Source organism: Spea bombifrons, chromosome 10 (assembly GCF_027358695.1).
Source record: "Spea bombifrons isolate aSpeBom1 chromosome 10, aSpeBom1.2.pri, whole genome shotgun sequence".
NCBI classification, from domain to species: domain Eukaryota; kingdom Metazoa; phylum Chordata; class Amphibia; order Anura; family Pelobatidae; genus Spea; species Spea bombifrons.
The window spans coordinates 13079349-13091393 of record NC_071096.1 but is presented as its reverse complement, the minus strand read 5'-3'; the positions used below and the strand labels follow the sequence as shown (position 1 = coordinate 13091393).

Genomic DNA, 12045 nt, shown 5'->3' with positions numbered 1-12045 from the left:
TAACGTAAAATGGTAGGAGTGGGGGGGGGTTGATACACAACTATAAGAAAAGTTTCCCAGATTTCACAACGTTCACATGTGGTTACCTTAGACAGGACATAGCTACAGTCTCCGTGAAATGTGTAACGTGTGGCATCATACGAAGTGATGTGAGATCCTCCTTCAACAGAGCAAGATCCTGAGCAAGGGGCTTCCACACATTTCCATTTCCCTTCAGCACATGAGCTAATGAAATAATCAAATGAATATGTAAGAAATAGAAACATTTTTCAAAACATATTATGCTATCATTACAAAAAAGGTGGAGAACTATTTAGATATAACTGCTTTCAGTGGATTTACTACGGAACATCATAGCAGTAGAACTGTAGAATCTCTATTTGCGCTGGTATCTTAGAAAGAAAAATAAAATGACGATGAATTTATTTGTTGGTGAACAATATCCCAAGCTACATCAGATACTTGGACTTCCCAGGTGGTGTGGATTGAGACACATCTATCTCCTTACCTCTGATGTGAGTAATTCAATTAAATGTTTAAATTAAACTCATTGAAATACTTTATTGTCCTCAAGAGACTTATTTTTTACTAATGTCCTGTCTCACCGGAGAGGAACATCGAAAGGACAAATAAATAAAAAATTAACCCCTTTATGACATGTATGATTGAAGACTATTTACCATGATTGGCATTGTTCAGAATATCCAGTGCCTGCCGCATAGACCCTTCCATTGTACGTACAGGAACACTGTTGCTTGGGAATGCAGCCAGAGTTGTTTATATCATCAAATACAGTTCCTATAATATGATATAAAATATAAATGCAATATATTGTATCCAACACTGACCATTTAAGTATGTCGTTAATTAGTGACATGATATAAAAAATATTCTAGGTTGGCATGTTTGAAGTTAGTCTTCTTAAAGAAGGTCTATACATGTAATGAAGTACCTTCAGGACAGACGCATCCATCGATGCAGTGATTGTTACACACCGATGAACGCTCAGAGTTGGTGCATGTGTCTGGACAGGCACTGCCACATTCCTTGTACTGCATGTTGTAGTTGCAATTTAAAGCTGTAATAATTAAAAAAAAAACAAAAAAACATTTCATATCAACAATTTTATCAACGTAAGTAAAGGGTTAATTGCACTGTTTCTAAATTAAATACTGATTTGGAATTGTATGTGTTGAAGATCCTACAATTATTATATTCAGCATCACAGGAACTAAGTAGACATAATGTTTTGACCGTGCACAAAAGCGCAAGTAAACTCACGGCAAAGAGTGGATGTTCTCCAGTTGCGAGGTCTCCCTCCTGCATGAGCACACTGCCTCGAGTACTCAGTGAAGGTATTACAGAGGCAGAAACCAGCTGCACTTTGTGCACAACGACACAAATCTTGTACACAGGCCTCAATGTATTGTGTAGCATCTACAAGGGCGTTGCATGGTGAGAACGCTGAGTTGGTGAGGACGACTTCACATAATCTCCTCTGCAAAAGAATTCCCATAAAAAACATTAGAACAAATCCTGAATATTGTGAAATTATTCTTTAATATATGGAAATATTATAAGGTATTCATATGCTAAACTGAGTTGTGCTAGTGTTCTTAAATGTCAGAGCTGTAATTTGGGATCATGATCCTGTGCATAAAATTTGCATTAGGAAAAATTTACTAGATGGATTATTAAAAAAAAATAGTTTTTTTTTTATAGAATTACATAGGGCTCGGTGTCCTTAAGAAACGGTAATACTTACAGAATCGGTACAGTTGTTCTGTGGGTTCACAGTTACATCTTGGCACCTTTCTGTTGGTCCATTCAGCTTCTGCATGTTTCCAAACTGGATATCAGACACTTGAACATCTAGAAAAACGTAGCATGTATGAAACCATCCTTGCTGAATACTTCCAAACCAAACTTCCAAAGGTATATGAAAAGGATAATGTCTTACTGTTTGCAATAAATTCATTGTAAGTTGGAATTCCATTGAAGTCTCCACAAAGACCGCATGTTGTATTGGCAAACTTCTTATCAAGTTCCAGCTGAAAATAAATAGAAAGTGTTGTTCAGGTCGATTCATAACTGGGTTGTATCATAAATTATATTACAAAGCCAAACGGTGGATCATACCAAAATGGCGTCATCTTCATTCCACATAAATTCAAGACCCAGTTTTGCAGTGACTTTTATATATATTCCACTTCTATCAATCTGGACTCCTGAGAAGCTGAATGGCAGTTCCACTCTGTGAAGATATGAGAATATAATGATATGAATATCTTCACTGAAAATTATTTTACTAACCAATCAAGAATTTATTGAGGGCCAGCGTTAGGATACACTAGTTAGGGTACACTAGTATAGAAGGGGGAATCCACATACATGGTATTTAGCTTTATACACAGGTATAGAAGGCTTACAATCTAAGTGAGCAAGTAAATAATTTAGGGTGATGTTAAACATTTCATCTCACTGATTAACAATACATTATGAAAGGCAAGAAGTGATACATTGCTACTTCATAATACATTGGATAACATGTGAGATAACATTCTTGAGCTATGCTTTATGCAGTTATGACATTCTATCTCAACTTGTTGCCTACAACTCACTATTGAATAAACAGCATGGTCAATGGTTGGGCTCTCAACAATTTTGGCTTATCTAAAGGATGCATCGGTCAATGGAAAATTCAAGGTGGTCTTATCGCTACCAAACAATTATTTTCTGTCAGCTTTAGGTGTGGATCATATACACACCTGTAAACAAATAGTTATTGTGGTAATATAAAACAAAAGTGAACTTACGGTTCTCCATTAAATGTAATGTTTCCACTGGTCAGTTCGATGAATATACCATCAATTTTCATTATAATGTGGCTGATGGTTGGAAGAGCATTAACAACAGAGCGTCTGATCTGAATGTTAAACTCTTCAAAACTGCTCTTGCAGTTGGAAGCATACAAGTAGTTGCAGGTCCCGGGGTAATGGTAGATGTCGCCATCGAAAGTCTTAAAGTGGTAGTTACCCCATGTACTGCAGACTTGGCCGTTGTGAGCCGTAGAAATACCTATAAGTCATAAAGCAAGCTTTTAAAATTAGAGTCCATGAGAAGAATCATCAGAACTACAAGATTTACCTATCATACTGAAAATTATAATAACATGAAGGAAAAGGGACACTGTTGTGAATACTTTCTAACTAAGCTGTAATAACATACGGTGCATACTCCTATTTAGTATTAGAAAATTATGTTTGTGTCCAACAGAAGGACTTGGCATCAGATACCTTTAACAGACTCAAGATACATATGGCTAAGAAAACTATACTAAGGTATACTATTTAAAGCTAATATAATAATTTCCCATTTTGTGTAAGACAGAGATGAATTGATTCTCTCTTGTCTGTCTTTTTTATTTTTAAAATAACAATGAGATATCTTAGAATTTTAAACTTGGTTTACAGCTAGTATTTGTCTTTTTTGAAACTATGCACTATACAATAAAATTATTAACATAATGCATTGTGTGTAATTTAAACCAGAAGTAAAGTTCTGTGACCCACACATAATTAATTGTTCATGAATTTTCATGTTGTGATGTTTAATTTAATGTTATGGTCTTCAACCATATTGAATTGACTCACTTCTAAACACTGGTGGTGTTGTTGGTGCAATAAAGGTCAGCTTGGAAGGCTTCTCTGCACCTACAAAGGAACATCAAATTCAGGTTATTAGCAAATACTTCAAGAAATTATGAGAACGCAATCTATGCAATGTGCATTTACATGGCAGAACATTTCTGGTATTGCCAGACCAAAGAGGCCATTCATTTCATGATGATGACACAAAGCATGTTTGGCTTCTTATATACTAATATTTAATACAATTGTTTGTGATGTAATTTTGCCATTAGGATGGACAATGAAAGAGAGCTGTTTCTAAAGTTAGCTTTGACTTGCGTTTTGGCATCTTCAATTCCGACATTGAATGGTACTAGGACAAGATACATTTATATGATGTGAGATAGTGATTTTATCTGTCTACACCAACTCTTGCTTACTGTGTGTGGAGGTAAAAGTGTAAATCTACACAGTACTCTGTTACACACTGTGACACTATGTATTCAAGTACCATATAGACACAACATACAGACATAACAAAAAAGTGCTAAAACTTCCAACTTACTCTGGTCATATCGGTTTCTTTGCTGGTAATACCATGACCTGTCAGTGTTAGGGCTTTGATTGATATTTTTTTTGTCCGTTTTGTCTTTTGTAGACTGAGCTTCCTTACTTTGACTGTCACCTTCGTACTCTTCAACATCTGAAAATGAAATAATAGCAGTGTATCTTTAAACGGGTGATAGCGATCAATACTTTCCATGTTATTAAACGTCTAATTAGTTACCATTGTTGCATTCAGCAATTAGCAAAATACCCCTTTTAATGTGCTATTCCACACAAAGTTCATTCCACTCACTAGTATGGGGAGCAAATCCACCATTGTGCTGCTTACTTTGAAAGTAAATATAAAAACACATTTTTAAGAAACCCTTTTCACTTTCTTAGGTAACAATCTACCTATAAGTATACATATTATCCACAAAGTGAATGAATGAGATGTTACGTAACATAACTGTAATAAGTATAATGCACCCTCTGGAGGATTTTAGTTTATTAAGTAGCTCATGTTTGGCGGTATTTGCTCAGGACTGCACCCCAACTTTGTACAGGTGCCTTCTTTCCAAGTCCAATGCGATAAAGAAGATGAAGAGGGACATGTGTCATAGCCAAATAAAATCGAACTAAATGCATGGATTACAACATTATAAATGGCACAAGACATTTTACCATTGCTCATGCCATCTATATTGTGATGTTCATTTAAAACCCTCAACGAGGATTGTACAAATGTCTTTCTCTAGCAAGGGTTACTTATAAGATGTGCAGTTCTCACCATCTTCATCCAGCTGGCTTGACTCTTTACTATTTGACTGGGCAGAAGTATCTTTCTGCAACTTCTCATCGCTGTTTTCAGCAGCTTAAAATTAAAAATACCATGATTATCACATTATCACCCCACTATTAAGCCATCACATCTACATTTGTAATTATCACATCAACAATCTTGGTTTATATGTGGAAAGGTATACAAATGGCCCAATGTTGTATATTTTTCTGCAATTGTTGCCAAGAAACAATTAGATTTCAATTAAATGAGTACAAATCTAATGAAATCTTCACAAAGTAATTTATGCATGTTTTATTTCCATATCTTATCGATTTCCTTTTCCGAGTTTCTTACACGTCGGACATCTCTTCAAAGTTTCTAAGAGTAAAATTATTTGCTTACCTGATTTGACTTTCTCATTCATTTCCTGCTGACCTGCAACTTTCTTGTAATTTTCTTCAACTGCACGAAAATTTTTAAAAAAGTTACATGACTATGTTAAAATTTTGAAATAGATAAATGTACCTGGGGTCTCTCGGGAGTTCACCTAGAAGCTCAGGAAATCACAGTTGATTCCTGGCCCTCAGGGCCAGTGTGTGCTGGACAGCAGAGCAGTCTTTGGCTCTCCTCTCTCTTTGCTTTGATCTGACCCCCCTTTCATGTCTGTGAGGCTAGCCTGGGCTCCATAGCTTTGACATAGTGGATCAACCCCATTTATTTAAGAAGCGTTAATACATTACATTTCTATTTGACAATGTTATATTAAGAGGTTCACACATCAAATGTGTGTATTGTAGCTGCAAAAGTATCAAGAAAGCAAAAAAATAGGTAAAATATGCCTACAAAGACCTGTTTAAGTAAATTTTAATATTTACTGATCATTTTATGCTTGGATTTCTCTGTACTTGCGGTTATGTGAAAATTCACTTATTCACTCAAAACGCTTTTATTATTGATTTCCTATTTTATTTTCCCATTTTTCCTTTAAATCCCTTCAAAGTTTTCTTACCAGATTTTACATTAAACAATTGTTGACCTGAGGACTCAAGGGAATCTTCTGCCACCTTCCCCTTATTCTTAACAACTGTATGGAAAAAAATATAATGTGCTTTTTAAAATACTATGACATACGTAAATACAAATTAATAATCTGCTTCCAGGGGTAGTGGGAATAATCCCCCGGTGGAGCAGCTACTTTTCCCCGTTCTAACCTAGCCTAAATTAGAACAGGTAGCCATCCATTATACAGTGTCAGAGACGTTCCTTGTGCAGGAGAAGCTCACTGGCTCTTTTAATGTATGGTGAAGTCAATGACTTGGACCATTACTCTGTAAGCCTCACTGACTCAAAATAGCCATCTTTACATTAAAGGCGAATAACATTCTCAATGTGTTCCACATTTATTAAAAAGCATAAAAAGTACCTTAATATGCTACAAGATACTAATCAATGTGTCATTAAATAAATTCACAATGCATCTGCCTTGTTATATTTAAATCTATGATGTACATTTCTAATATATATGTATATAAAACATGCGTATCACATAATTTCTATTAATAAATTATGTAGTTTGCTATACATTGCGTTTCTATATGATTTTTTTCTTTTGCCAACATGCTTGAAGGAACTAAGATCTTTGCCTACTACTTAATCATACTGAGAAATGTGTATTGTAGCTACAGAGTGTAAAGCAAACAAAAGAGAAAATTAAGTAAAATATGTATAGAAAGACTGTTTACTTCATGTTAAATATTGACTTTGATCAAGGAAGTTTATGCGTCATGGCAAAGGATGACAAGTAGAGACAAACGAGAGATACTAATGATGTGAACTCATCTTGGGTTGTAACGCTAAAATCATGGATGTGTGAAGTTGTGCAGCTATGATACGATTGATAAGCTCAAGGAAATGTGTGTTCTCAAGTCATAAGGGATAAAGCCGTATTGGTCAAAGAGAAGCGGTGTCTTTATGTTTTGTTGAGCCACAATCATTCCATCTAGAGAAAGACTTCTGAGATACCAAAAGCTTAGGCTCTACATCTTACATCTTATTCTTTTATCCAATAAAAGGTATCAGCTTTAATTAAGAATTAAATGTTCTCAGGTCAACGTTCCTCAACAGGAGATATCTTCATTGGGGTGTGAAAAGTGTATTTCTCACTATCCCAAAATAGTCATTTTTTGTTTACGTCCAACAACATGCTTAATGTCTCCCATATTAGCAAACATTTCTGCCTCAAAGCACACGTCTTATCTATTTATAATATTTAGTTAACTAAACTTCTTCAAAGTTCAAAAGAGTAAAATAATTTTCTCACTTGATTTAACTTTCTGATTTAACCCCCGCTGGCCTGAGGACTCAACGGAATCATCTGCCACGTTCACTTTATTTTTTTCACCTGGACAGAAAAAATAATAATCATTTCTTAACAAAAAAAAAAATACAGATTACATGAATATATACAACAAACATTGAACTAGCTTGGCATGTAAAGTAATGGCATTTTACCTGGAGGCTGAAGAAATCATAGCTGATTCCATGGCCTTGGGAACAGTGTGTTTCTAGACAGGAAAGCGACATTTGGCTCTGACATCTCGCTCATCCCCTCTTTAAGTGTGTTGGCAGAAGACCTCAATATGCATTTGCCCCATAACTATTATTTCCCATGCAAGATATGTGTTCAATTGAGCACATCTCCGTGCACATGATATACTTACTGCATGATATACTCCTACAGGAGACAATACTATGTTCAGACTCCCATGCACATGCACAGAAAGTGTACCCATTGATTTCAAGAGGAGTTGGACCACAGAAGAAGAAGGCAGCTGCAAATCTGCAGGCTCAAGTTTATATAAGTTTTTGTATCTTTTTAGAAGAATGCATATTAGGGTACTCACAGACAGTAGCGTACCTAGCGGGGGGTGGGGGTGGGGGGGCGGTCCGCACCGGGTGCCGCTCATCAGGGGGGTGCCAACTTGCCGGCACCCCTCCAGAGACGGACAGTAATGTCCGCCGCTGGAGGAGCAGGCTCGCAAGGGAGCGGTATTGGAGGTCTTTAACAGACCTCCTGCTCTCTTGAGTGATTTTAAGCCGGTTCTAGGATCTCCCTTGAACCCGGCTTAAAATCACTCAAGGGAGCCGGAGGTCTGTTAAAGACCTCCGATACCACTCCCTTGCGATCCGCGCGGCAACAGCTGCTGTGCGCAGGGGTTTGTTGTCAGATCCCGGTGCACAACACTGAAGCCGCGCCCACCGCTGTCCGTGCCCTCTGACCCGGAAGAAGACAGAAGAACTGAAGAAGAGGAGAGAAGAGCAGGAAAAGGAGCTGTAAGGAGAAAAGAGGAAAGGTAGGAAAGCATTCAGTGAGAGTGACAGTGAGAGTGGATTGGTATGTGTGGATTGGTATATGTGTGGATTAGTATATGTGTGGATTGGTATATTTGTGGATTAGTATATGTGTGGATTGGTATGTGTGTGGATTGGTATATGTGTGGATTGGTATATGTGTGTGTGGATTGGTATATGTGGATTGGTATGTGTGGATTGGTAAGTGGGGATTGGTAAGTGTGTGAGAGTGATGGGTGTTATGCTGTACCATTTCCAATGTATTTTTCATTATATAATTATGCTCTAAAGTACATCATAACTCCCATCACTCAATACTGTTCCATACAGTGGCAGAGCTGGGAGACAGAGGCCTTGCACCCCCACCGCAGGACTCCTGAAAGGAAAGTGAACTTCAAAGAGGGAGAGGGTAGATAGTTAGGAGGGGGTAGATAGGGAGAAGGGAGTGAGACGGGGGATAGGGGGTAGATAGGGAGAAGGGAGTGAGAAGGGGTAGATAGGGCAGAAGGGAGTGAGAAGGGGTAGATAGCGCAATCATACTCCTATCATGCCAAGTCTGCGAGTGCCTCCTGGGAATGTGATTGCTGTTAACAATTACATATATATATATATATATATATATATATATATATATTAATATTGTTATTTAATTGTTTTGTCCAATTTTGGTGTGTTACTTACTTTAAATAAAAGTGTTAGATTTTTTTTTATGGTGTGGGGGGGGGTCATATTCAGTTTCGGCCAGGTAAATGCTGCATTTTCGGTTTCAGTCCAGAATTCGTTTTGGTGCATCCCTACTACTAATGAAGTGGTAGGACTACATCACATCAATGTTTGGCTTAGTATATAGTGATTGGGGTTATGCTGCACTATTGTCAATGTCTGGCTCAATGTATAGTGGTAGGTGTTATGCTGTACCACCGTCAATTTCTGCCTCAGTATGTAGTGGTAGGTGTTATGCTTTACCACCGTCAATTTCTGCCTCAGTATATAGTGATAAGTGTTATGCTGTATCACCGTCAATGTCTGCCTTAATATATAATGATAACAGTAATGCTGTACCACCTTCAGTGTCTGCGCCGGTATATAACGGTAGAAGCTATGCAGTTTTAAAGTGTGTGTGGGGGGGTGCCACATACAGGATCTGCCCTGGGTGCCAAATACTCTAAGTACGCCCCTGCTCACAGGAAAGTGAACTATGCATTATTCTTTAGTAGGATGACAAGGGACTTAAAAGACCAACAAAATTCTTAGTGCCTCCTGTGTTCATTTTAAAATGTTAAGAGCATTGTGTCTGTTTGTAGAAATGTTTAGTTATGAAATGGGAAGTCTAGCCCTCGCTTACAGGAGATGTTTACATTAAAGACCAATAACATATATACATAAGTCCATGCCTCAAAAAAAATTAAAAAATAATAAATAAAAAATATATATATATATATATATATATATACACAAGCCCAGATTGCCCATAAGCACATTATATATATATATATTATTTTTATACATAAATAGATAGATCAGATAGATGGACGGATAGATAAATATTGTGTTTATCTTTCATTTTTGTATTAACTTCCTGAAAGTTTGTGAGAATAAAAGTATCTTCTCACCTGATTGGACTTTCTGGTACTCCTTCTGACCTGAGGCCTCATTGGAATCTTTTGCCACTTTCACATTATTCTTTACAACTGCATGGAAAAATAGTATTTGTTATTACAAATGACACAAGCATATAAAGATGTTGAAATGTATTTCTCGTGCCAGAGAGCCCTCTGAGTTTGACCTGGAGGCTCAGTGCTGGTTCCAGGTTCTCGGGCCATAAGACAATCAATTCAAATCATTATTTTTTATTTGTAATTGTCTCTTAAAATTACATTTTTTTTTCTTAAAATCCTTACCTTTCAACTTAGAACATTCCCCATATTCCTTCCTTCATTAAAAAAAGTATAATTAAAGAGTTTTCTTTTGTAATTATATCCTGGACAGACCGGTTGGTTTTAGAATGATTTATAATAATATTTTAGATAATAAATAATTATAACCTCTCTATCATTGGAAAGCAAACAGGGAACTCCTGTCATTGGTATCTTCTCAGACTGATTCTATGGCCATGTTTTGCACCTGGTCCTTTATAGACCTTGTAGAAAGGGGGAATTGGAAAAAATCTATTTCCCAGCTCCCTTGCATTCATCATTTTAAAGCAGTTATTTCAGTTAGTTTTTGTGAGCGGGGTAAATGATACACTTAGGTGAATACATAATAAGAAAGAAACGTCAGAGGAAACGATAAAGAAGGACAGTCATAATCAAACAACCATATTTTAATTACTTGGCCAGAAAAGGTACACAATAAAGACTTGGAGACAAGACTACATTTGGGAACAGACACCCACACCTGTAACGTGACTTTAAAGTGGCTTCATACCCATTTTTAGAACATAAATTGTATATTTCTTGGCAATTTGGTGTTATTCGCAAGTCGGACAATACTTTTGATTGTGTGAACGTATCAGATATATAGGAAGTATACAATTTCCAATCCATTACAAATATATTAATTTAGTGGTACAATAATCACTTTCACAGGGATTTTTTTCTTTTATTATTTGTTATAATTACATGCGTCTTAATGTGTTTACTATTTTTAGATTTTAAAATCCTTACCTGATTTAACCTCTTCATATGAATCTTCCTTACTAGAAACCTTATATAAATCTTTTTGATTCTCTGTGTTTCTTCCTGCATTTGGATATTGGAGGGAAGAAAAAAGACAAGTAGGATTAATTTTTTTTCTCACTTTTAATTATATCCTTGGCAGACTGGTTGGTTTTAGAATAATAAATACATGAAAATAATAAATAATAATTTATTAACCATAGTATTAAGCCATTACTGCTAGGTATACTATACAATGTACATGCATGCATATGCATCAGCATTGGGTGTATCCACTACAACATGCTTTCTCCCTTCCATCCCAGTAGAACACTTCCCACATTCTTCACCGGTATATTTGACTCTTTTTTGGCATGGGTTTGGGGAAGGAGTGCTTAAGATACAGTATTTTAGCTTGTATTTTAGCTCCTGGTATTGTTATCAAATAAACATATTGTCATTTTAATTACTTGGTAACAAAGGGTACAGAGAGTAAAGCTGGAAAACAAGACTTGGGAACAGAAGCCCACGCCTGTAAGGTGACTTTAAAGCAGCCTTATGCCACTTTTTTTAGTTAAGTGGAACACTATTTTTGATTGTGTAAACATATATTTTATTATGACGGATCGTGTCCATATTAAGGAGTATTCAATTCTCTGTCAAATCCATAATTACAGTGGTGTATTAGTACAACAATCACTTCTACGGGGATAGTTTTTCATTTTTAATCATCACATATAAGGCTACATATTAATTATTATTATTATTATTATTATTATTAACAATAAAAATGCCCATTCCTTACCTGATCCAACCTGTTCAGATGAATGTTCATTACTAGGAACATCAAATGAATCCTTTTGATTCCCTATGTTTTTTCCTGCATTTAAAGACACATAGTAAATATAGTAAAAATAAAAAGTATGCATGGAAGACAGGACAGTCCGCCCCTAATTAAAGTGTTTTCATGTGTCGGTATATCCATGACAGACTGGTTTGTTTTAGTACAATTTATGATAGCTTTTTGTATAATAAATAATGATACATCTCTGCTAGTAGAATGCAACCAGAGACATTG

General features: G+C 36.1%; 1 protein-coding gene across 1 annotated transcript in view; it reads right to left on the bottom strand.

Annotated features, from left to right (window-relative positions):
• The window catches only part of LOC128467114 (mucin-5AC-like), a 55404-nt gene that overhangs the window by 30549 nt on the left and 12810 nt on the right, over window positions 1-12045 (bottom strand). Inside the window, exons 14-30 of the mRNA XM_053448638.1 lie at window positions 11773-11847; window positions 10977-11051; window positions 9924-10001; window positions 7280-7360; window positions 5969-6043; window positions 5362-5421; window positions 4966-5049; window positions 4195-4332; window positions 3654-3713; window positions 2817-3078; window positions 2140-2254; window positions 1961-2051; window positions 1766-1872; window positions 1282-1498; window positions 953-1078; window positions 681-798; window positions 87-225 (exon numbers count right to left, since the gene is read on the bottom strand). Of these exons, the coding sequence (XP_053304613.1) occupies window positions 87-225; window positions 681-798; window positions 953-1078; window positions 1282-1498; window positions 1766-1872; window positions 1961-2051; window positions 2140-2254; window positions 2817-3078; window positions 3654-3713; window positions 4195-4332; window positions 4966-5049; window positions 5362-5421; window positions 5969-6043; window positions 7280-7360; window positions 9924-10001; window positions 10977-11051; window positions 11773-11847 (1901 nt within the window). The remainder of the gene's footprint in view (window positions 1-86; window positions 226-680; window positions 799-952; window positions 1079-1281; window positions 1499-1765; window positions 1873-1960; window positions 2052-2139; window positions 2255-2816; window positions 3079-3653; window positions 3714-4194; window positions 4333-4965; window positions 5050-5361; window positions 5422-5968; window positions 6044-7279; window positions 7361-9923; window positions 10002-10976; window positions 11052-11772; window positions 11848-12045) is intronic.